Source organism: Pelodiscus sinensis, chromosome 25 (assembly GCF_052426305.1).
Source record: "Pelodiscus sinensis isolate ZL-2025 chromosome 25, ASM5242630v1, whole genome shotgun sequence".
NCBI lineage: Eukaryota > Metazoa > Chordata > Testudines > Trionychidae > Pelodiscus > Pelodiscus sinensis.
The window spans coordinates 21,038,399-21,063,048 of NC_143076.1; the positions used below are offsets into that span (position 1 = coordinate 21,038,399).

At 44.4% G+C, this 24,650-nt stretch overlaps 2 protein-coding genes across 3 annotated transcripts in view; both read left to right on the forward strand.

Moving 5' to 3' along the window:
• The window catches only part of KMT2A (lysine methyltransferase 2A), a 99,751-nt gene extending 81,927 nt beyond the window's left edge, over positions 1 to 17,824 (forward strand). The window contains 8 exon segments of the mRNA XM_075909540.2: positions 4,126 to 4,190; positions 5,036 to 5,206; positions 5,811 to 5,885; positions 9,565 to 9,739; positions 10,223 to 10,330; positions 10,835 to 10,918; positions 11,324 to 11,453; positions 12,604 to 17,824. Coding sequence (XP_075765655.2) covers positions 4,126 to 4,190; positions 5,036 to 5,206; positions 5,811 to 5,885; positions 9,565 to 9,739; positions 10,223 to 10,330; positions 10,835 to 10,918; positions 11,324 to 11,453; positions 12,604 to 12,879 — 1,084 coding nt within the window. The 3' untranslated portion in view covers positions 12,880 to 17,824.
• Positions 17,825 to 19,529: 1,705 nt separating this feature from the next.
• On the forward strand, positions 19,530 to 24,500 carry TTC36 (tetratricopeptide repeat domain 36). Of its 2 annotated transcripts, XM_075909590.2 has the most exons (4): positions 19,530 to 19,700; positions 22,709 to 22,897; positions 23,211 to 23,312; positions 23,721 to 24,500. In XM_075909590.2, the coding sequence occupies exons 1-4, from the start codon at positions 19,586 to 19,588 to the stop codon at positions 23,987 to 23,989; spliced, it is 675 nt and encodes a 224-aa protein (XP_075765705.1). In that variant the 5' UTR covers positions 19,530 to 19,585; the 3' UTR covers positions 23,990 to 24,500. The 2 variants fall into 2 exon arrangements, with proteins under 2 accessions (XP_075765705.1, XP_006121009.2); XM_006120947.5 differs by lacking the exon at positions 23,211 to 23,312 and having other exon boundaries at positions 19,538 to 19,700.
• Positions 24,501 to 24,650: the final 150 nt, after the last annotated feature.

Genomic DNA, 24,650 nt, shown 5'->3' on the forward strand with positions numbered 1-24,650 from the left:
CGAAGTGTCTGAGATGTTTGTCCAATGTACATAGCAGACAGACACTTTCGGCACATGATAGCGCAAATTATATTTCTGGATGTGCAGGAATATGTGTTCTTGATCTTATAACTCACTTGGTTAGGTCCGATAATGGTATCAGCAGAATGAATATGTGGACAAAGCTGGCAATGGGGTTTGTTGCAAGGGAAGGTACCAGGGTTGGTATTAGTGTGGTATGTCCTGTGGTTGTTGGTAAGAATCATCTTGAGGTTAGGTGGTTGTCTATAGGAGACTATGGATCTGTCTCCCAGAGCCTCTTGGAGTATGGTATCCTGTTCCAGTATAGGCTGTAGTTTATTGATAATGTGTTGGACAGGTTTAAGTTGGGGGTTGTAGGTGATGACAAGTGGTGTTCTATTGTTGGTTTTCTTGGGTCTGTCTTGAAGTAGATGGTTTCTAGGTATTCGTCTGGCTCTTCCAATTTGCTTTTTTATTTCTCCAGGTGGGTAGTTGAGGTTTATAAATGCTTGGTAGAGATCCTGAAGCTTCTGGTCTCTGTCAGTGGGATTAGAGCAGATGCGGTTGTATCGAAGGGCTTGGCTATAGACGATGGATCGTGTGGTGTGTTCTGGATGGGAGCTGGAAGCATGTAGGTAACTGTATGAGTCGGTAGGTTTTCTGTAGAGAGTGGTGTCTAACTTTCCATTGTTGATTTGTACTGTGGTGTCCAGGAAGTGGATCTCTCGTGTAGAATGGTCCAGGCTGAGGTTGATGGTGGGGTGTAGGTTGTTGAAATCTCTGTGGAATATCTCCAGTGTTTCTTGGCCATGCGTCCAGATCATAAAGATGTCATCGATGTACCATAGGTAGAGAAGGGGTGAAAGGGGACGGGAGTTGAGGAAACGTTGTTCTAGGTCAGCCATAAAGATGTTAGCATACTGTGGGGCCATGCGTGTACCCATGGCTGTGCCGCTGATCTGGAGGTATAAGTTGTTCTCAAACTGGAAATAATTGTGGGTGAGAACAAAGTTACATAGGTCTGCTATCAGGTTGGCAGTAGTGTCCTCTGGGATAGTGTTTCTAATTGCTTGTAATCCGTCTTCATGTGGGATGTTGGTATATAGAGCTTCTACATCCATGGTGGCAAGGATGGTGTTATTGGGGAGGTTATCGATGTTTTGTAGTTTCCTTAGGAAGTCAGTAGTGTCTCGGAGATAGCTGGGGGTGTTGGTTGCGAAGGGTTTGAGAAGAGAGTCTACATAGCTGGATAGACCAGTAGTGAGCGTGCCAATACCAGAGATGATGGGATGTCCGGGGTGCCCAGGTTTATGGATCTTGGGAAGCAGATAGAACAATCCTGGTTGGGGGTCAGAAGGTGTTTCTGTGTGGATTTGTTCCTGAGTAGCTGTGGGGAGGCTTTTAAGGAGACAGTGTAGTTTCCTTTGGTATACCAAGGTGGGATCAGAGGGGAGAAGTTTGTAAAATGTGGTATTTGAGAGTTGTCTGGTTGCCTCCTGGTTATAGTCGGCCTTATTCATAATGACCACAGCACCCCCTTTGTCAGCTGGTTTGATTATAATGTCCAGGTTGTTTTTGAGACTCTGGATGGCATGGTGTTCAGCGCGGCTAAGATTGTGTGTCGCTTGTTGTCGTTTGCGAATAATGTCAGTCTGTGCGTTGTTGCGGAAGCTTTGTATATAGAAATCCAGATTGTAATTCTGCATTCTGCTACAAAGACCTTTTACATCTGCACTTGAAAGGGAATCCTCTGAACTGTCATTCATGTTAAAATTCGACACTTATCAACAAGGACTTAACAAGTCTTTGAACTTTCTCACCCATTACCAAGACAGTTTCCCCAATTATCACCTGTAATACCATTAACTCACAAACATCCCACTCTCCCTACCTTTAATATCAGCAATTCACAGACACTTACCTTCCTTCCTCCCCCTTCCCACCCCCCCCCCCCGCATCCCCCTTCTGTTCTGCAATGTGATTTGTCCTTTTCATATTTGTTCATTTTTTTAAATTGTATCCTTTGGTATATATGGTTGTGACTACTTTCTTCCACTATTTGATCTGAGGAAGTGGGTCTGGCCCACGAAAGCTCATCATCTATAAACCATCTTGTTAGTCTTTAAAGTGCTACATTGTCCTGCAGATTGTAATTCCGACCGTCAGGGGGAGTCCATATAGAATTATTTTTCCTTTGTGTTGATAGGGGGGATCTGGTAGGTCAGATTGATGTTCATTGGTGGTTTGGAAATATTCTGCGCATCCAGAAATATAATTTATGCTATCATGTGCCGAAAGTGTCCGTCTGCTATGTACATTGGACAAACATCTCAGACACTTCGCCAAAGGATTAATGCCCACAAAACAGATATCAGACAAGATCACAAAGAAAAAAGTTTCTTGCCATTTTAACCAGAAAGGACACTCTCTCAATGACTTAACCACCTGCATTCTGCTACAAAGACCTTTTACATCTGCACTTGAAAGGGAATCCTCTGAACTGTCATTCATGTTAAAATTCGACACTCTCCGGGAAGGAATGAACAAAGGCTCAAACTATCTTACCCATTACCAAGATAGCTTCCCCAATTATCACCTCTAATACCATTAGCTCACAGACATCTAACTCTCCCCACCTCTAATATAATTAATTCACAGACACTTTCCTTCCTTCCTTCCCCCCCCCTGCATCCCCCTCTCCTGTTCTGAAATGTGATTTGTCCTTTTCATATGTGTTCATTTTTTTTAATTGTATCCTTTGGTATATATGGTTGTGACTATTTTCTTCCACTATTTGATCTGAGGAAGTGGGTCTGGCCCACGGGAGCTTGAAGAGTCATTGTCGGGTAGAATTGGTTGTATATCAAAGGGGTTGTATATCCCTTGCCCCTTGATGTTATCAGCTGCAGCTCATTAACAGCTGATTACAGGAGCTTTGCATTGCCATCATCAGCTTCTGCTCATTGACAGGTGATTAAAGGGGCTTTATTCACGGAGTCTCTCCTGCGGGCTATAGTTGTAGGCAGGGTATACAAGGATTCTTAAACTCAAAAGGGAAAAATCACGGGTTATACTCGGGTGCGGTGTTTATTTAGGTGCAGGGTATATGCGCTAAATTACGGTACTTTAGTTGGAGTTACTAAACAGTTCAGTTTAGGGACAGCCTTCGTCTGGTTTACAGTAAAAGAATAAAACAGGTTTATTAACAAAATAAGTTAGGATGTTAAGTGAATTCAAGTATCAGATATTAATCAGAAATGGTTACAAAAGAAATAAAGATAATACCTTCTAGTAACTAAAATTCAGCAATTTAGACATGGTACAAGGTAAAATTCATATCACATCTTCTCAGGTCAGGATATGTTAAATGGCCAGTTCCTCTTTCTTAGCTCAGTGATCTCCAACCTTTTTGAGCACAAGATCACTTTTTGAATTTAAGTGCAATCCAAGCTCTATGCTCTTATTTTCCGCTCACCTGTGTTTTCTGAAATGCAGATTTGCCTTGTCTCCTGCCATTTTCCCCCTTGCTATTTCAAGGACCCCGTTTACATGTAAATTGAGGTAAACACATTATTTTGTTTAGGATTGGCCAGTGTAACTTTTGTCTAATCAGCTGTGTGGTTTTGAACATATGCTGCTAATATACAAGGGGATTTCATAACTTTACATATAATCCTGCTACATATATTTCATTGATATTTTTACCAGTGAGTTACTAGTTTCAAGTATAATTCACAAGGCAAATTTTGTACAAAGATTATTACGATAATGTGTAGGGTATACAGAGGTGCTTTTGGTGTCAAGCATGCAATTTGGTTCACTTATCTTTTGCATAGTCAGTTTCTCCCTTTCTGAAAGGATTCTCATAAACTGCTACCAGAGGCCTGAAAAACTCTCATAAACATTTGGGATAAGGATATTATTTCAACTGTGTTCTATTAGAAACTAGAACTTTTTATATGTAATCAGTTTAAAAACATTCAAATTGACATTGCCTATGTGATACACAAACACACAAGTCCAACTGGTTAAATAGCTCAGCCATAGGAAATAAACAGGAGTTGCCATCTGAGGAGTGGTTTGTTGCCGAGCATTATATTACTTTATTTTTCCCCTTTCCCTAAGGCAAATGGCAGTTCTTACAGACCTACAATCAGTGCAGAACACAGCAAATGAGCAGGAAAATACAGGTATGTCACTCTTCCATAAACAAAGTTTCTTGATACCTCTGGTGTTGAACTATATAGAGTCATTTTCAGGTTTGACCTCTTTAAAGAACTCTTAGTATTGTTTTCTGCTAGTTTTGGAGGGAGTTAAGTTCCAATCACAATAATGTGAATTGTATGTATGTCTGTAGAAATTTGCAACTTTGATTTTTTTGTTCTCATGTTGCAGTCTAATATTTCACCTATCTAAATGAATGTAAAATTCATGCTCAGGACCTCAGTTCTTGTTAAGAAAATGAGAGCTCCATAACAGTTGTAGACTTTAAAAAACAAGATTTTGTTTGGGAGTTGAATTGAAAGTCTGCTCATCAGCCCAGTGCCCATGTACAGAGAACAGAATTAAAATTGAGGTGGTAAAGTTGTTGTCTCATTAACTGCAGTTTTCTTTCTGTTCATCATCACCAGAAATTGATATTCCTGTTGTATGGTTCATGGAGAGACCTGTCTTTGTTTCTCATTTTATAATTCCCATTGCCACTGGTGATGAGAGGTGGTTCAAAAGCTAATCCATTATTGTGGAGTTTTAACAAGTCCCTTAATATTGTGAATATAATTGTTTTAAATCAACCATGGGTTGGTTTGCACGAAAAGGATCTCGAAACTATGGAGTAACTTAGGTAAACTGGTAAGGGAGGCAGCTCTTACCAGGAATGTTAATTAAGTTTTGGTGGTTGCTTCTTAGAAATAATTATCCATTATTCAAATCAAGGACAGATTCTTTTCACCATTAGGTATCTGTTTGGTGAGAGGTACATTAAGAATTTAATTTTGCCCAACTGTATCTTCATGTTGGTCTGTCTGTATTCCAGGATCCAAAGCTCCTGAGGAGGAGGAAGGCACTTACAGCTCCCCACTTATATATTGGCTGCAGCAAGAGCAAAAGAGGAAAGAGAGCCTCTGTGAGAAAAAGCCAAAGAAAGGACTAGTTTTTGAGATCTCAAGCGATGATGGTTTTCAGATCTGTGCAGAAAGCATTGAAGGTGAGGACAATGATTCTCTGAGCTTTCATTTCCAGAGGTTAAAAACAAAAGATGCTTTAAAGAAATTGTGATCTCTATGTCAAGCTTCTTCAGAAGACTTGTCTTTGCTTAAACATAAGGCTTTGGAACAAAATCCTATCCCAGAGTGCCTGGTTTGTGTTCAATACCTGCATTGTCCCATTTTATCTTGAATCCACTGACCAACACTATTGTTGGTATATAAAGTAGTGGTGGGACAAAGCAAATAATTATCCCTGCATTGTGTCATCTAAATATTGTTTCAAAAGGCATTGCTAAAGCAGCTTATTTGCCTGTGCACCAATAAGTTATTTTGAAGAGGGAAACTGCAGAGGTAATGAGTTTATGGCCACTGATGTATTTGCCACATGACACATTTGCACTTTCACCTGGTGTGACATATACTGATAGGTTTCTGTCTGCATGTACATACACGCACGTCTATGGAATATTGGCTGCATTACTGCAGACCTGCTTGAATGAGGAGACAATTAGGAGACAGACCAAGTAGCTGTTCCAGTTACTCCTGATGTCTGATAGATGTAAATCTTGTATTATTTTTTTGTCTTCCAATATCTAATCATAGATGCCTGGAAATCACTGACTGATAAAGTTCAAGAAGCTCGTTCCAATGCCCGTCTGAAGCAGCTCTCATTTGCAGGTAATGCTAAGCACTGAGATTGTTTCCTCTTGGCCAGCAAAGTGTATTTTAAGAGCAGATAAACTATTGTTATGAAGAAATTATCAAACAAGAGTAGAGCCTTCAGAATAAAAGGGTCTGTCTTTTATAGACAGCTCACTTTTTTAAATGGAGAAACATTTTGTCAGCAAATATTCTGATTTAAGCAGGGCAAAACTTTTCAAGGTTTGCATAAACAAAAATCTTCAGTATAGCAGCAACTGGAAGTTTATATGAGAAATATTTCGTGTCAGGGTTTGTGCTTGATCTGCTGAGAAAGTTAAGTTTGCTGTGAAATGCTGCGCTTTAGTTGTACAAAAGTTTAGGCAATTTTGCTACTTTTTAAAATAAGACAATTATGCTTCTTAATGTATGGCAGCTAGTCACCTGAGCCTATTGTATCTTTTTTATTCTGTGTATTAGTTGCACAAATAGCAGTAGTTTAGATGTGTCCTCAAGTTCTGATGTGAAGTTTTTTAACAACATGGTCTGATCAGAAATCTCGCTTCAGAGCAGACTGCCTGCATTATGCTAAAAACAAATACCTTTGATGGCTGGTGATGGGGCACTAGATGGGGAGGACTTAGTTACTCCAGAGCCGTGGTCACCAACCCGTCAATCGCAATTGACTATTAGATCGGGAGGGCCCAACCAGTCGATCTCAAGGCGTTCGGGACCCTACCATTTCCCCCCACCCCGAAGAAGCCCCACTGCTTACCTCCAGTGACAATGGAGGTAGCACCGGCTTCCTGCAGGGTGGATGGAAGTCCCACAGCTGCGCACCAGTTCTGGGGTTTCAGGAAGTGCGCTGGCTACTCCCCCTCCCCCAAATAGCCGATGCAGTGCCAGACACAGGTCTGTGGCATGCTGAGGACTTCCTGCGCAGGGGGGTAGGAGTCCCAGGAGGAGGCGCACGCCGGGATGTGCTTCCCCTGTGGGGGGGAGGGCGTAGGAGTCCCCGGAGCAAGCGAGTGCTGGGACGTGCTTCCCCTGCAGGGGAGGGAGGGTGTAGGAATCCCCGGAGCAGGCACAGTCCAGGACCTGCTTCCCCTACGGGGAGGAGGAGGTAGGAGTCCTCAGAGGAGGCGAGTGCCCAGGGACTGCCTGTTCCCTGCCCCCACCAACACCCTGTCCCCTGCTGCAGCACCCACTGGCAGCCTGCTACCTGTCCCCGACCCCCACCAGCACGCTGTCACCAGCTTCAGCACCCACTGGTACTCTGTCCCCACTGGCACCCCATCCCTGTCCCGAGCACCCTTCCCCAGTACTATGTCCCCTGCTCCCACCAGCACAGGGCCACATTAGTGAGGCTTGCGGGGTTTTGGAGGAGGTCTTGGGTTTTGTTTGTTTGTTTGTTTGCATCTCATTTCTGTGGCCCCATCTCACTTTTCTGTGGGTCACTGACCCTTGACTCAAAACAGGTTCCCTGCCCTTCTCGTAAATAAAGACAATGCTGAAACTTTGTGTTTGACATAATATTTTATTTAAAAATGAAGCCTGGCCAACAACCCCCCATTGGGGCCAAGCCCGCATCTGGCCCCAGAATCATAACACTCCTGTACCGCCCCCAACCCCAAATCCGAGCCTATCATACACTGGAACCACCTGTCCTGAGCCTCTCACATCCCCAAACTCCTGCACCCCCACATCCTCAGTCTTCTGCCACAACACTTCTGCACCATCCACACACTGCAAATCTGTGTCCTGAGCCTATCATTCTCCCAGCCTCCCTGCCCTGAGCCCCTCACATCCACAAGCTTGTGGCTTGCTCAGTACCCCAACCCTCCACCAACACTCCCCAGCCTGGAGTCCCCTCCCCGTGCCAACATCCCCTTCTCCTCCGTCTCTTGCATCCAAATTCCCTCCTAGAGCTTGCACCTCTCACCCCTTCCCACACCCAATTCTCTCATTCCCACCCCAGAGCCCGCAACGCCTGTCTCAGCCCAGTGAGGGTACGGTTAGACTGCAGGAGTTTTTTCCAGGTATCCCAGAAAAACTCTTCTGCGTCCAGGGATGTGTTTGTTCTTCTGCTTTTTTTTTTAGCAGAAGAGCAAACACGCTCTTTCGGCAATCCCTGTATTCTCCCTTACACGAGGAATAAGGGGGCTTCCGAAAGAAGGGGTTTTTCTGACATTTGGCCCAGACTAGACACGCCAAATGTTGGAAAAACCTCTTCCAACAGAAGAATCAGGAAAAAAAGCGGCAGTGTAGTCATACCCTCAGAGTGTATAAGGGCCAATGATAGTAAGTGATGGAGAGGAAGAGAACAGAGAGGGTGGGGCTTCAAGGAAGGGGTGGAGACTTGGAGGAAGGATGGGGTACATCTTGGCTTGGTCTGACATTTAAAAAGTGATCTTGGGTGTAAAAAGGTTGGAGACCACTGCCGGAATTCTTTCCCAGATGTCTGGCTCCTGGGTCTTGCCCACATGCTCTGGGTCTAGATAATTACAGTATTTGGGGCCTGGAAGGAATTTCCCCTGGGTCAGATTTGCAGAAACCTTGGGGTGAGGTTCACCTTTCTCTGCAGCATAGAACACCGGTCACTTGCAGGTTTAAACTAATATAAATGTTGGATTCTCTGTAACTTGAAGTCTTTACACAGTACCTCAGCCAGAAGTTTGGGTTCTATTCTAGGAGTGGGTGGCTGAGGTTCTGTGGCCTGCAGTATGCAGGAGGTCAGACTTGATTATGATAGTTCCTTCTGACCTTACAGTCTAATGAAGCACTAACGTAACTGCATAGTATACATGTGGAGGACCCGGGATTACCCTGTAAGATCCAGTGTGCTTTATTATTAGTTAGGCATCATTTGTAAGCCTGCAGTAAGGTGTTAGTATTCTAACCTATTTGCTCACTATCTAAAAGCCACTGTCTTAGGTAGTTTTCGGAAAAGGGCAACAAAAATGATTACAGGTGTGGAATGGCTGCCATATGAGGAGAGATGAATAAAACTGGGACTTTTCAGCTTGGAAAAGAGATGACTAAGGGGAGGTATGATAGAAGTCTATAAAATCATGACTGACGTGGAGGAAGTAGATAAGGAAAAAGTTATTTACTCCTCATAACACAAGAACCTAGGGGTCACCAAATGAACTTAACAAGCAGCTAGTCTAAAATAAACAAAAGGAAGTATATTTTTTCACACATCACATAGTCAACCTGTGGAACTCCTTGCCAGGGGATGTTGTGAAGGTCAAGACTTTAACACGTTTCAAAAAAGAATTGGATAAGTTCATGGAGGATTGGTCCATTGATGGCTACTAGCCAAGATGGGCAGGAATGTTGGCCCTAGCCTCTATTTGCCAGAAGCTGGGAATGGATGATGGGGAATGGATCACCAGATGATTCCCTGTTCACCTTCTCTGGGGCACCTGGCATTGGCCACTGTCTGAAGACTGGGCTAGATGGATCTTTGGTCTGACCCAATATGGCTGCTCTTCCATTTTAGATCATCTGCTAGTTGCTGAACTAGGGATACGTCATGATGCAGAGACTGAAACAAAAGAATTTTGATTTTAAGTTCTCATTGGAAATTAAATCATCAGTAATGCAGGGCTCTGGCAGGAGCATCTACTGGTTTCAGATGGGCTGGCTTATTTTCCAGGCTGCCTGGCTTCATTGTTGCCTGGTTTCTTACCCTTTCCTTTTGTACTTGTTCTAGGTGTGAATGGTTTGAGGATGCTGGGGATTATCCATGATGCTGTTGTGTTTCTGATCGAGCAGCTTTATGGAGCAAAACATTGCCATAATTACAAATTTAGGTTCCACAAACCAGAGGAAACCAATGAACCACCATTGAACCCACATGGTTCTGCTAGAGCTGAAGTCCACCTCAGGTAAGGGTGAGCTTTGTGATGGGCCGGACTTGACACACCCACAAGTCAGAGTAAGAGACTTTCCCTAACAAGTGAGGGGCCATAAACTGTAAACTTCTACAGAAAATAAACTTTCAGCTAAAAGTAAGATTATCACTTTGATGGTATCTTCCAAATGTAAACTGATGGCCTGTATATTTCTGGGTGTGTATACATCTGTAATGCACCTTCTGCTGTTTTTTGCTTTGCCAAGCAGTAGGACATTGAAATTCAGAAGACTGACCACTTTACCACTTCCATTCACAGTCCTAAAGATTATGCTTATTGGATGTTGCTGCTTTACAGCACTTTGATCAGCACCTGAAGTGAGCATGAATTACTGAGAAGGACAATGAAAAATCGGGTAGAGAAGTGATAGAATAGCAAACATGCATAGCTCTTGCAGCTGCCACATTGGTGTTGGAAACTAATTTTGCCAGTAATGCACATGTTCTTTGCCTCCAGGAAGTCAGCATTTGATATGTTCAATTTCCTGGCTTCTAAACACCGACAGCCACCAGAATACAACCCCAATGATGAGGAAGAAGAGGAAGTGCAGCTGAAGTCTGCTCGGTATGCAACTGGATTTGTCTTCAAAAGGGGAGGGTACTAAGAAAAGCGAAATATTTTTGTGTTTTCTATTGCACTTGGAAGTGTGGTGGTACGATGTTAAATGTACAAAACGCTGGAAAATAGATTGTGGAGGACCATCCTGCATTAGCCACAGGACCTGGCTGCTGACGGTGGCCAGATCCCTTCTCATCTGTTTCCATGCTACTGCAGGATGTGCTGATCAGAGTTCTTGGAGAATAAGGAAAGAAGATTGCTCACATTAAATTTGCAACAGAGGAGAGCTGGTTAGCAGTAAGGAGTTTGTCTGGGATCTGAGATTGAATTAAGGACAATTTTATAATACTTATATAAAAATACACTATTAATCTTGGTTGCTTTGTTGGTGGGCATTGGGCTGCAGTGTCACAATGACTAAATGTTAACAATATCTTTGAAACTATCAACTAATGCTTGGCATGGGCTCTCGAATAAAGGTGATCACTTAGCAGTGTCTCTTTGTTCTAGGAGAGCAACTAGTATGGATCTGCCAATGCCCATGCGATTCCGACACTTGAAGAAGACCTCCAAGGAGGCCGTTGGTGTCTACAGGTATGGTTTTCCTCTGGTGCTTTAGCTCTGTCTTGGGGCAGAGGGAGATTAAAAATTGAAACCCTTTGCTAAAGTCTGACTGGAATGTTGAAAGGAAAGAGATCTCTTGCCCATTGTCTCTTCCCCCTCTGTGTTTTCATGTCAAATCTTAAAAAAGCTGATCCTCAGTACAAACCACTTATTACTGCCAGCTCACCTTGGTGATAGCTCAGGCATTTATTTTTGGGATGGCAAGCAAAGTGAGAAATATTTTGGTTACATGCATATGGTAGCAACACAGTGAGGAGAGTCAAACCCTTTGTCCCTTTGAGGAAGAGTTAGCTGCGTAGTAAAGTTTTCTGGTCTTTAGTTGATACGACATAGTCCAGTCTTGCTGGTTGAGAGTCGCTTGTTTCTTTTTACTAGGTCTCCTATCCATGGCCGAGGCCTATTCTGCAAAAGGAACATTGATGCAGGTGAGATGGTGATTGAATATTCAGGCAATGTCATTCGCTCCATCCTCACTGACAAACGAGAGAAGTATTATGACAGCAAGGTGAGTTCTATGACTTTCACCAGCATTTGTAACAGGTGCAATTAAATCCCTTCCCCTCACTTTTCTCTGGCTGGTGACCTGAAGGGAGCATTCCCAGGAGGAAACTGATGTCTTTCACGGGGGTTATGAAACCGAAACCCTGTGTAACTATGGGAAAAGTACATGCCCTAATATGTGGATTCCTATAAAATATTAGCACTTGTATAGCACTCCTGATCTTCAGTGTACTGTACACACAGTCTTTTAAGGGGCAAAGTGTATAGATGGGGAAATTAAGGCAGATGAGCTAAGCTGTTTGCCCCAGTCTAGAGAGCAGATTGGTGTCCTAGCCAAGACTAGAACTGAAGGGTTTTGGGATGCCATTCCTGTGCTCAGACCCCTAGACAGTATGTCTTGCCATTTAAATTATAGAGGCCAAATGAATTTTATGCTCTGATGTGTGTTTGCTTTGGCCAGATGCCCATTGTTGGTAACTTCTCCCATACATATCGACATTTTCTTCTTGAAGACTTTCCTGTCTGGGTTGATGTAGATGTTTGCAAAATAATATTGAACTGAAAATAATTATAGAAGAGAGAGGAAGCTCCACATTTGTGACCTCCCAAGTGCTTTCTGACAGCGCTCAAACACTATTTCTGGTGACTTTAAAACTAGTATTACAACCTCCAGCAGCAGTTTGTAGAGAATGGGCCACGATCCTGTCCAGACTTCATCTGTGGGGATTGCATGGGGCATAAATATGTCTGTGTGGTACAAGGGTGGGTTAAAGGGAGTCTACTTAGCATGTAGTGCAAACTTTAATAGGTGTGAAAACTGCACTTGAACTCAATGATTTGGAGTTTAGACTTCCCACATTTTCCAGCAGTGACTGGAGCTCTAGCAACACTTCCTTTGCTTCCTCTAAGGGCTTAGGAAATTTGAGCCATGTATCACCACTGCAGATTCAAAGGGGGTGAGGGTAAAACAGCTTAAGCAAGTATTTATAACTGGAGTGGCTTCCAGATTCTAAGGAGATCATGGGTCCACATAGAATAAATGTTCATTTCTCTTGTTTAGTTACGGTAATAAATCATCACCTGAAACTCCAGGCAGGGGAAGACGACTCTTGGCTTCCCTGAATGCTAAATGCCTTTCTTTCCTCCGTGCCCAGGGGATTGGCTGCTATATGTTCCGCATTGATGACTCCGAAGTGGTAGATGCCACTATGCATGGGAATGCAGCCCGCTTCATCAACCACTCCTGTGAGCCCAACTGTTACTCCCGTGTCATCAACATTGATGGACAGAAACACATCGTCATCTTTGCCATGCGCAAAATCTACCGCGGGGAGGAACTCACTTATGACTACAAATTCCCCATTGAAGACGCCAGCAACAAACTGCCTTGTAACTGCGGCGCCAAGAAGTGCAGGAAATTCTTAAACTAAAACTTTCATGAGCTGTGAGTGAGCCTTGCGGGGCCTGAGGCGAACCAAAGTTACAATGCATCTCTTCCCCACCACTTGGGAGGGAGGGGAGAGGACAGAGACAGAATGAAGATTGACTGGGGCTCAGGGACGTAAGTAATGACTGCACTTCTCCGTCAGAGTCCACATCTTCATGTCTCACATGCGCACACTTATCCTTGTGAAAGACACGGACGATCAGAGAAGACCCTCAATATGATTGTTATGCTTTTTCCACTGCCCTTTTTTTCCCCTCCAGTATTTGTCGTCACTGTGGGATAGTGAGTGGGAGAGGGGGAGGGTGACTGGATGAGGCAAAAAAGACCAAACCCCATATACGGGTAGGGGCCTCAGATTTTGTCTTTCTTTGTTGTCTCTGGTCTGTCAGGACTCAATGACCAGCTTTGCCAGGAACGGCACTGTAGGGTTTTCAGTTTTCTTTGCTTGCTGTGTCATAAGTAAAAAGGACAGTACTTGACTGAGCTTTTCCTCGGAAGAGAGATTGTATCCACCAGCCAGCTCTGTGAAGGACGCTCTGAGCATCTGTGGTTCCTTCCACCATGCATTTCCAAAACACTATTTGTGAGCAGACTGGGTCTTATCAGAAATCTTATCGCAGCCATAGGTGGTCCAGTTCATTTCTCTTGGTTGGTCTGTCCTTTATTGGAGCCTGGGAAGAGTAAATAAGGCTAGAGCAGCCTTAAGTGAACGGAAAAGGGTTTTGGTAGCATTTTTCTCTGAAATTCCTCTTGTTGTAGAAGAGAATTCCTAGCTACCTGTAGTTACGGAAAGGGCTGTATTGGGCTTATGCTAACTGATTACAGAGTGATTCGCACGTTAGGCTTTACAGTCCAAGGTGGAAACCCTTGTCAGCAAACGCCTTGTTTTAGTAATGAAGTCTTTTGTAGTGTAGGAGCAACTCTTCTCCCATTAGAAATGGGCACTCTTCTGTGATCTAGGGAGCTGCAAGGTTTGCCAGGCGCGCACACATCCCAGAGACCTGCCTCTGAGCCTGTCCAAGCAATGGAAATCCATGAGCAGAGTAGCAGGAGCTGTCAGCAAAGGAGAGCAGTTCTGATAGCCAGTCAGTACTCCCAACAGAAACCAGCAAGGGCGATTTGCAGAGGTATCAGCAGGAGAAGCTCTGCTCAGATTATTTAAATAATGTAATAGGATAAATAAATCAGGCAAATAAGTGATTTCTTTAAGCACATCCCTCTCTCTAGGAGCCATTTCTAGGGTATGGTTTCTTCAGTCTTCCTTGTAAGACATAGGAATAGGCACCAAAAGGGGTCTAAAAGCTCAGTGGAAATGCAAGGCCAAACACTAACCATCTGAGCATACTCCTTGTAGCATTTAAATAGATCTTTAGGAAACCAGTTTGCAACTACCACAGTTAAGCCCACCTGAGTGAAATAGTATATCCATTGGAAAAGCAAAACAGAATGACACTAGTCCTGGTTCAAACGTGATAACTTCCCCTTATAGGTCCGCTCCACCCTTCCAAAAGAAAACAAAGCCCCGAGCCTGTTAAATTAAGTGATTGGATTTTACTCTGTTCTGTTTACAGTTTAGTATTTAAGGTTTTATAAATGTAAATATATTTTGTATATTTTTCTATGAGAAGCACTTCATAGGGAAAAGCACTTACGACAAGGCTATTTTTAAACAGTGGTATTATCCTAATTTAAAATAATCTGTTTTTAATAATGTTTTTATTTTCATAGGATGGTTATAGGAAATATCTGGCTGGATATAGTCTGATCCTTTCTCCATAGAGAGGGATACTTTTATTTTACGTTTAATCTTGTTCTGCCTTGTTGACTTAAGTAACTGTTTCCTGGAAGCTTTTTGCTGGACCTTAATTATATTGATTTGTCAAGGGGGAGGGCATGGGGAACAATCACCCATCTCAGGAGTTTGACTCAGTGAAACTTTATTTGAATTTCTGTTAGCATTTTTTTGGTACAGTTTCCCTGCCACTGGGCAGAAAGAAGTATTCTGCCTTGACACATGCCACTGTTGTATTTATAGAAAGGTGAAGGAGAGGAGGTAAGAATTGCTATTTTCACTTTTCCATTAGCTTGTGCAGGGCTCAGAATTAGGAATTTGGCAGGAAATATGATTTTTTTCCCATCCTGCTCGTTCCACTTAAATCTTGCCGAGCAGATGTGTCATCCTTAATAACTCACTGATTCTGTCAGGATAGTTAATGAAAGTCAGGGGTCTCTGCATCTCTTGTCAGATCACTTTAATATAAGCCCAGGACTGTGGCTGGTAGAAGGGAAATCAACTTCACATCACTCACCACTATTTCCAATGCAGCTTCTCTGGATAAAGAGCCAGAGTGGATTTTCATTCTGAGAAAATTCTCAACTCTCCAGCCAGAGAAACATGGTCCTGTGGAAAGCAAGCAGAGCAACAGAGCCCCAGCCCTGCCATTGTTCACCATCATCGGTAGGAGCAGGTGTGGAATTTATACCCACAAATGCACTTCTTAGCCCCGAGTGCCTCTCACTTGGAAACATACTTTTTTTCCTTTGAACTGTAAAATCATAATGCTCCCCTACTCCTCTCTTCTGGGCAGGCCTTCTACCATTGGCTGAACTAGCAGAGTGAAAGGCTGCTGTAAAACAGCAGCAACAGCCACCTATGTAAATCGGACAGCAGTGACTAATAACTCTTTAGCGCTCACAGCCTAGCACTATGTATCTGTGCCATTCAACCCCCGAGACCTCTTCCTCTGACCTGAGAATGAAATGTAGCGCTCAGAAGGGTCAGGATTTGCTGTTTCCTTTTTTTTAATTGCACTGTGTGATTATTATTTTGTAAAACTTTTTTAAAGGAAAAAATCCAAGTCAAAGCTGCATGTGTTACTGAAATGATTTGATGCACTGACAGTTTGGAAAGGCATGCACACTGAGAGGCCAGAGAGCACGCCTGGAGAAATCTCAGCTCAGCAACCCTAGACACTGCCCCCCTCAGCAATGCTGGGGGACAGTTCCAGTGTTGGACACACTGGTGAATTTGAACTTCAGAAGGTCTAGTTCAATCCTTTCCTCCTTCTCCTCCCACTATGATCCCTTATTCTGACAGAGTCAGCCTCTGCAGCTGACAACAATCCCATTCTTGTCTCTTGCCAACAATCTATGTAGCTATAAGCTATTTGAGAAGCAAAATTGAGTCCTCACCAGAAATCCACACTAAGAGCAAGCTCTGATCAGGAAACACTGCTCCCACAACCCCCTTAGTTAGGGGGAAAAAAACAAGAGGAGGGGGAAAAATAAGCGAAGGAGAAAACAGAAGAGAGATACCACCTGAGTCCCTCTGAGAACCAGGCACTAGAAATTTCCTCTAGCGTGAGGACTGAGAGAGCAAATGGATCAGGTTAGAATTTGGTGGAAGATCCAGCTCACTGAATGCTTTGCTGCTATACCTGATGTGGCTGCCTTAATGAGCAGCCGCTGTGGCCAGTGAAACTGTCTGTAACCCAGAGAAGCTGAATTGTGCTGACATGCAGGCTGGGCCAGGGGTTCCCTTGCTCCCCACTTCCATTGTTCTCATCAGTCTATCTCCAGCACAGAGGTTTTCAGTCACTTACAGTTTTAAACAAATAAAAGGAAGGCGGGGAGAAGCCTTGGCAGCTAGTATTTAAGTTTTCAATGATTCCTCTGTAGGACACAGGCCTATGGGCTCTTTAACCCTGTCCTGCCCAGGCGAGTAGTGAGCACAATGCAGCTTCCTCATATATGAATGTATATTTTATAAGGACTGACATAGATCATGATATCTGAAAATACTAAAAGTCAAACCTTAAGGCATTTATTTTTATTTGTACAAACCAATTTTTTTTAAAGGAAAAGCGGGTCATTGCAAAGGGCTGGGTATAATCTTTCTATTTCATTTTCTTTCATTTCCAAGCAATACCAGGTTCTTCAGCAAGATGGTCTCTGTGCAGAATCATGCCATTCAAATCCATACTACTGGTCCATATTCAACACACTTGCGAGTTTTTTTTAATAACTATAAATATGATATATATAGGAACTAATATAGTAATGCACCGTGTAATGAAGCCTAGTTCAGTATCGGTCCATGGCTTTTAATTCTCTTAACACTATAGATAAGGATTGTGTTACAGTTGCTAACAAAGGCAGGAAAAATAATCAAGCTGTGTACTTCTGGGTGAACAAATGTAAACTCAAGGGGGCTTGCTTGGCAGTAGTGCAGAGCACCTCAGCCTGAAGAGTGACAGCATTCACACCCAGGAGCCTGCTGCAGAAATGAAATCGTTAGACCGTAGTTTCCCTGCTTGAGGATTTTTCTGACCTTCAATGTTACCAGTCAGTACTTGTACAACTTGTTTTTTGTTTTGTTTTTGATTTTTTGGGTTATGAATGTTGGGGTACCACCTGCATATAGGGAAAAATGTGTTCTGTGCTTTCCTGGTATCTTTTTAACAAGGTACTGTAGCTTTGTCTATCAACCAAGAACTATACTTGTGGTGTTTCTTTTATTAAACTTAACAGTCTCTTTAGTAAATACAGGTAGGTGAATAATTGTTCAAAAAAAAAAAAGCTCTACAATGGCAAGGTTATGTTCTAGAAATAATACATTTCTTGACAACTTATCATGTATAACAGATCTTTTTATTTCTTTTTTTCTTGTGTTCTTCCAAGCTTCTGGTTTTAAAAAAAAAGGAAATGTCTAAAGTACATCAGTGTTAACTCCCTGACACAGGGACGAAGGAAATACTTTAACAGTTTAAAAAATGCTGAAAGCTCTGCGAAAGACTGAATGTAAAAATAAAAAAGTGTACATAGTTGTAAAAAACAAAAGGAGTTTTTAAACATGTTTATTTTCTATGCACTTTTTTTTATTTAAGTGATAGTTTAATTAATAAACATGTCAAGTTTATTGCTGCAGAGGGTGACTCTTGATTTACTTTATTTTTAAAAAGCTGGAGAGGAGGAGTTCTGGTGCCAGCATCACTCAGCCCATCATGTGAATCTCCCTTTCTTCAGAGAAGGCACTTGGTATCACGTGTGTTATAGCTCAACAGATGTGTGCTATGAAATAAATGAGTCCCTGCCCCCAAAGGGGATGGTTCTTGACAGGTGACCTCAAAGCAAAAGGGCATTCAGTGATGGCATGGAAGAAAAGTTAGTGTGTGCAGACAGGATAGCAAACTCTATTTGGGAGGTTTGAGAAGGGGTGTCTTGGAGTCTCTTGCAGCAGCATGGCTGTTGTACCAAGGGACACCGGTAGCTAAAAACAAGGCAGTTTCAGAATGGCTCCTGAAAGCTGGGGGGTAATTGAGCACAGGTACACACAAAGATGATGGCACAGGCAGCAGTACCAATGGAGACCTCTTAAAGAGCAAGGAAGGAGCCTCATCCCTCACAAGTCCATGGTCCCTCATGGACACAGATCAAGTGAAACACCATTTGTGAGAGTCACCGAGGAGCTAAGCAAACCCTGTGCCAACAGGTGTGTGCGCGGGGGGGGGGGGGGAAATACTTAACCAGTGCATCGGGCATCCATGTTCTAAGCACATCAGGAAACAAACATTCACGTATATGGGGCATCTCCCCATCACCGTGGCCTGTGTTATGGAGCACAGCTCCGTGGGTGGAAAGCTAGCTCCATGAGAGTAGTAAATATTTGTATGTTGGGAGAGCCCAAAGGCCTCGGCTGGGGTTGTGACTGCATTGCAGAGCAGTGCACAAACCAATACACGGAGAGGTGTGGGTGCCGTACACAGCTCCATGCACCTGGTGAGGAATTGTCTCGGCAGGGTTAGTTTCATGGGTGGTTGGTTTCAAATTGAGGGCAAAGGGAAAAAGGGGAAGGACAGGCCCAGCTTGTCATCTGCCCAGTGACACCTTTTGCTTTGGTCTCTGCAGGTGGACACAGTGATGGGGATTTCCTCGGGCAGTGTGGAAGCGAGAAAGGCAGAAATTGCATTAATGGGCCAGGCTGGCAGGTAACGAGTCACTGGGTTGGAGTGGGGCCGTTGGGAACTTCCTTCAAGGCGGAGACAAGTATCTTTTGTATTTGATACCCAGATGGAGGAGGAGCTGCCAGAGGCACGCGGGGCCTGGTGTCACAACAAGCAGAATAAGATCCTGGCAGAAAGGTGTTTGGATACGAGGGGAGCAAGGGGGCAGGAGTCCAGGCCAGAAGAGACGGTTCTGTAGCTGTTGAGGGGTCCGGGCTTGGACGACAGTTTTGGCTGGGTATGCTGGGGGCAGGCTGATGCTAGAGGAGGCATGTAAGAGAAACATCCAAAGGTAGCAGTGGCTGAACGTGCATCCTGCGTGTTCCCGTGTCTGTGCAATAGGAGCTGGTAGTGCTTTGGGTGGGGCTAGAATCCCAATCCCTGTCCCTGCCCTCCTCCTTACTGACCTCAGCGTCCGCAGCCCTTCTGGTGCGTTCAGCTCAGCGTGTGACAGCTTGAGTGTCTGGACTCTGCAATTCCCCTGGGTTAGCGGCCAGCGGGCCCCGGGGGCGGAATACTAACAGGCCCTGTGAACATTAACCTCCCCTGCTGCTGTGCAGTGCGGGGGGGCCCCCCTCCACCCCCCCTCCTATTGGCTACTCTTAGGCCAGCCTCCCATTTGATCTCCCCACCTCATTCCTGGCTTGTTGGAGGGGCCTTTTCCTTCCTCTGTCACTGCTGTTAAACATGGCTACAAGCAAGGACAGGGCAGTTCTGCAAGCCATCTTGAATCCCAGTGCTCCTTTTGGGGATATCCTTGGGTTTGCCGAGGAAGAGGAGGCGGCAGCAGTTCAAGGGGAAGGTGAGGTTTGATTTAGCAGCAGTTCTCTCTTGGGCTCAGGTTCTCGCTGGTAACTAAGGGTCTGTGATGGCTCTGATTTACCCTTCCCACTGGCGGCGGGGCTTTGCCATTGAGGCGGTGTGCGCTGGCATTGGTTAGTGAAGGGAATTGGGGGCTTTGCTGTGTAGACACTGCTGTAATCCAAGAGAAGACAGTGGAGTTACAGCAGGGAAGAATGTCGCATGGGTGTTGTGGAAAGACCCAGTGTTCCCCTGGCAGGGACTGACGGGGGTTTGGAGGCTCGGGAAAGCTCACTAAGAGCTGAGAGGAGAACGTGCTAACTAGATGTGAAAGGAAGGTATTGAGGCCTACCCAGAATGTGTCAAATGAGCACCAGTTTAATTGTAAGTGTAAAGGAAAGGTTTGTAGGGTATTTACTGTGCCTTCTAATTTAGTTATTGTGTTTCTGGCTTTTTTTTAACCAGGGCTAAAGTACACGGACCCCTTTATTTGGATCCCATTTGTCGGCAGTTAATTTTTTCTTTTCTCTAGCATATCTTATAAGGTCCTCTAGTACCTCTCCCATCAACTTGTCAGTTGTTTGACTTGGCAATTTTAATATTTCTGGGGTACCCCCATTTCCATACGGATCTGTCGTATCGGCTGTTCTTTCTAATATGTTTTGCAGTTTTTTATAATCTGTTTGTTTCTTTAAATGGGGTTTTTTGTGTTACATCTGGTAATGGTACTTTGCAATCTTTTAACTCCCATTTCGCTAGATCATTATTAACTATTAAATATCTCAACCCTGAATGTTACATGTAGGGTATATGTATGATTTTCTTCCTTTATTGCTAGAACTGCTCGTATTTTGAGCATGTTTTCTTCACTCTCATCCTTATTATGATATAATTAGTGGTTGAGAGGGCTTATACCTTCTGTTTTGTTTAACTTATTAAAGGGGCACCCTCTGCTCTTGTCAAATCCTGTTCATGATGCCATTTCGGTAAACGGGTTTGGTTCTTTAAAGGATTTGAAACTACAGACAGAGGAATACTTCTTTTTAGAGTCAAATAAAGATTTTTTATTTTTTCTATTTCCTTTATAATTAATTTTCCATTTAAATCCATTCACTATTTTTGATTCTTTTAAGACAATAGAATATACAAAGAAAAAGTAGAAAAACAGTACAGTTTAAAAAAAAAAGAAATAACTTCTAGTACAGATATACCCTACCCTCCTGATTTACCTTTAAACAATTTATGGAGTTAACAAATATATAATACTCACGTTAAGAAAGATAGAAGCATTGCTTAGATTCAGGAGATATTCTTTTCTTTATGTTTTTCCTTTTTTTTTGGATTTTTTGTTGCAACTTATGACCTGTGTTGTTCCCCTTTAAGAGCTTATTTGTTCCCCTTTCGGTGCTTACGTGTAGCAGCGAGATTCAGCGTCGGGGAGGGAGCTCTGGTTTATCAGATCTAGCTTTTTGGATTCGTAGCCCGTCCGCTCTTGGTCTGTTCCATCCAACCTTATATACCCTGTTTCGGTATTTTGGTATCCTCCACTCGCCTGACAATTGCTGACGTTAGATTTTTTGTTGTCTCATTCTGCCCTTACAAAAACTTTCATCTGCTCCATTTGGGGTAATCAGCACTTTGTTGCATACTGCTGTCTGAGTTACTTACTTCCCTAAAAGTGGGGTTATTGTTGGTCATCCAATCAAATTTTGTTTTAATTTTTATCTCCTGTATCTCACAATGCTGCCTTTCCTTTACACTTATAATTAAACTGGTGCTCATTTGACATATTGGGTAGGCTTCAATACCTTCCTTTCACACTAGAAAGACAAGTCAGGTGGACTGACCCAACCTTTCTGGGACTGGGGTCCATGCTCATTAGCACTGGAAAGCTCTTCTCAGCCCTGGAAGGGAAAATCTCTGCAATGAAAACCAAGTGGTGCAAGAGAGCTGCCTGCTTGCCCCCTGCCATGCTGCACATCTGTCACCTTGGCTTTGTCTGTGCGTAACTGTTTTTAAAGTGCAGCTGTGACAGTGCGTTAAACTGAGTGTGTGGCCATGGCATGAGTGCTGGAAGCTCTCCCAGTGTGCCAGGTAAACCACCTCTGTGAGGGGAGTGGCTAACAGTAGCCTGGTTCTCACTGGTGCTTAACTTGCTGTCTTTGGGAAGGAGGGTGTTTTTTCACACCCCTGAGAGTGACAGTGCTGTAAAGTGCCAGTGTAGACTTGGCCTTAGATGAAATGTCACCAGGGGTCTTAGCATCTGTTACTCTTTGCTGAGAGTCAGGGGAGGGGCCTACAGACCAGGACCAGAATGACAGCAAGTAGAAGGCTTTAGCCAATACCTGCCTCATCAGCTTCAGCCTGCTTTCTACATTCAGGCAGTTACTGAAGCATCTCTTGGCCAGGGATACTCTCCTGCCAGGAGCATCAGTACAGTTGGCTTGAGAGGTACTTGTGCAGGCTTCTCAGGCCACGTCGCCTTTCACGAGTTGCACAATTGTTACAAATAACCAGGGAGTCTGGCCTGGACCAAGGTGCTGAGAGGACCCCACTAGACCTGTCCACAATACTTTTCTAATTCACCAGGGAGCAGTTCGGACACTGGCTGTGGGCCAGGCCTCAGGCACTTTGCGATGAGATTCGTGGGCAGCGAGTTTAGGTGAAAGGGCAGGTGCGGAAGTTACACTGCTTGTTGGATTGAAGTGCGGCCTGCTGCTGCCCAGCCTGCATACATACCTGAGTAAAAGTGTCAGGTCGGAATGTGCTATCTCAGCAACCCACTGACATGCTGCTCTGCCCCAAGAAACCTGAGTCCCATCAGGAAACCTGAGTCCAAGATTAGCTCAGAGGCCTCATATTAATCCCAGGTCCTGTGGGCTCCCCTGTCCTATGTCTGGTGATGGTGAGACTCTTCCTTCAGTGTGCCCTGGTCTGGTACAAGGGATCACCTGTCCTCAGCTGGGTGTCTGCTCCATAAATGAGGCTTTTCCTTCACACATGTCACAGAAGGAGCTTTCACCTCAGAGCTACTGGAGCAAGTCAAAGAGCTGGAGCTACAGGGGGTTTTGGCAGCTGAATCTGGAGATGTGAACAGAGCCCTCGAGAAATTCAGCCAGGCCATTCAACTCCTTCCAGAGCGAGCCTCGTGCTACAACAATCGTGCCCAGGCCCTTCGTCTCAAAGGGGACGTGGCAGGTACTTGAGATGGGGAGTTGTGCCCATGACACATGGGTGGGCAGTTACACTTGGGGAGGGCTGCAAACAGATGGGTCTGATTGGTTCTAGCAGTGACTGAGCCAGTCTAATGGATAAGCACAATCTATGTGAATTGCACACAATAGTGGAGCAAATCTTCCCTTCAGTTCTGACTTTTAACCCAATAGTTCATGTGACTTCCCTGAGACCCATGATCTTCTTTTGGGGGTTCTGAAATGCCCCAATTTTTTCAGTCCCATTGTTTGTTCCAATGTGTAGCAATACTGGATGGAATTTGCTCTGTATTTACCAGGAACAAACTTGCAGGGCAATGAATGGGGTAGGATGAGAGGAGACACTTCCGGAGTTGCTGTGGGCTCAGTGAATGCTCCTGGTTCTTGGTGTTCCATAGCAGGTAAATTCAGAACACGTTCCTGTGAAAAACCCTCCCATCTGAGAACCTGCCCAGGTTGCGGGTGGATCAGAAGCTGGAGCACAACACAAAAAGTGGGTATTTTGTCTACTGAACGAACATTTCCTGAGCCTAAACAAGCCCCTCAAAAGGACCCTGTTTTTAATTTCGAAAATGTGGTTACAAGATCCCAGCTGTGAGAGTCTGTAGGTGGCTGTGGTCACTGCCCTGCAGCCTGTCGAATCAAAAGGGATGATACTTATTCTTTCAACGAAGGCAGTGGGAAGTTCACTGTGCTGTGCATAATAATTATGCGTCTAAAACCCCCAGAATCTCGCAGCTGAGTCCCAGCACATTGCACTGACCAAGGCCAGATGGAATTCACCTTCTTTCCCTTCTGCCTCCAAACAGGTGCCCTGCAGGACCTGGACACAGCCCTGCACCTCAGCAGGGGCACAGGCCATGTGGCATGCCAGTGCTTCGTGCAGCGAGGCCTCCTCAGTCTGCTGCAGGGGCACAAGGATAAGGCCAGACTGGATTTTGAGCAGGCAGCTGGCCTGGGTAGTGCCTTCGCTCGGCACCAGCTGGTCCTGATGAACCCGTATTCAGCACTCTGCAACCAGATGCTTTCGGAGGTGATGAGAAAGCTGCAGAACCCAGACATCCAGGGAAGCAACTAGAGCCAGTCTTTCCAGGCAAGGGTCAGCTGGGAGTGTCCCGGGGAGAGGGTTGCTGATGAATCGCTCTGCTGGGCCAGGCCAATAGGATGCCCTCCACCTGGGCCATCTCCATTGGTGCACCCTAAGAAATGGCTGATGTTTATGGGGAAGTTTGTCTTCCTCAGTGCCTGAGGCATCTCAGTCCTTAGTGCAGACCATATTCTGTCAGACTAAGATCTGTCACAGGCTGGTTCCTAGATGAGACCCCCAGGCAAGAGTCATGTGGCAGACACTTCCCAGGTGATGGGCCCCTGTGTACAAACCAGACCATGCCCCTTCCTTCCCAGAAGCTTTTGTTGTTTCTAGTAAAGCTCTAGAATCTTATGAGCGGATTGGCTGTATCAGAATGGCACCCTGTTGTGGACATGGCGCCCCTGTGGCTGTTCCTGAGACTTGCTGCTCCAGAGAAGAGCTGGCCGGACTTCAGCAATGCTCTCTCCTATCCCAAATAAACTCTCTACTTTGACTGGTACTGGCTGCAGTTGTCTGGGTGTAATGAGTGTGCTTGTCGCTTTTATGTGCAAGTAGTAATGAGAGAGTGCTATGAAAACCCCTCCCCTGCCTGCCCCTCTAGCCAATGTCGTCATCCTGTTCTCTTCCCTAGGCCCTTGTTCACATTTCA

Bases quoted from the DNA above. Each gene is read 5' to 3' on its own strand.
- TTC36 (XM_075909590.2), top strand. From the start codon at position 19,586: ATGGCTACAAGCAAGGACAGGGCAGTTCTGCAAGCCATCTTGAATCCC. The intron at 19,701-22,708 runs GTGAGGTTTGAT...CACATGTCACAG, and splicing joins GGCAGCAGTTCAAGGGGAAG to AAGGAGCTTTCACCTCAGAG. The intron at 22,898-23,210 runs GTACTTGAGATG...TGTATTTACCAG, and splicing joins TCTCAAAGGGGACGTGGCAG to GAACAAACTTGCAGGGCAAT.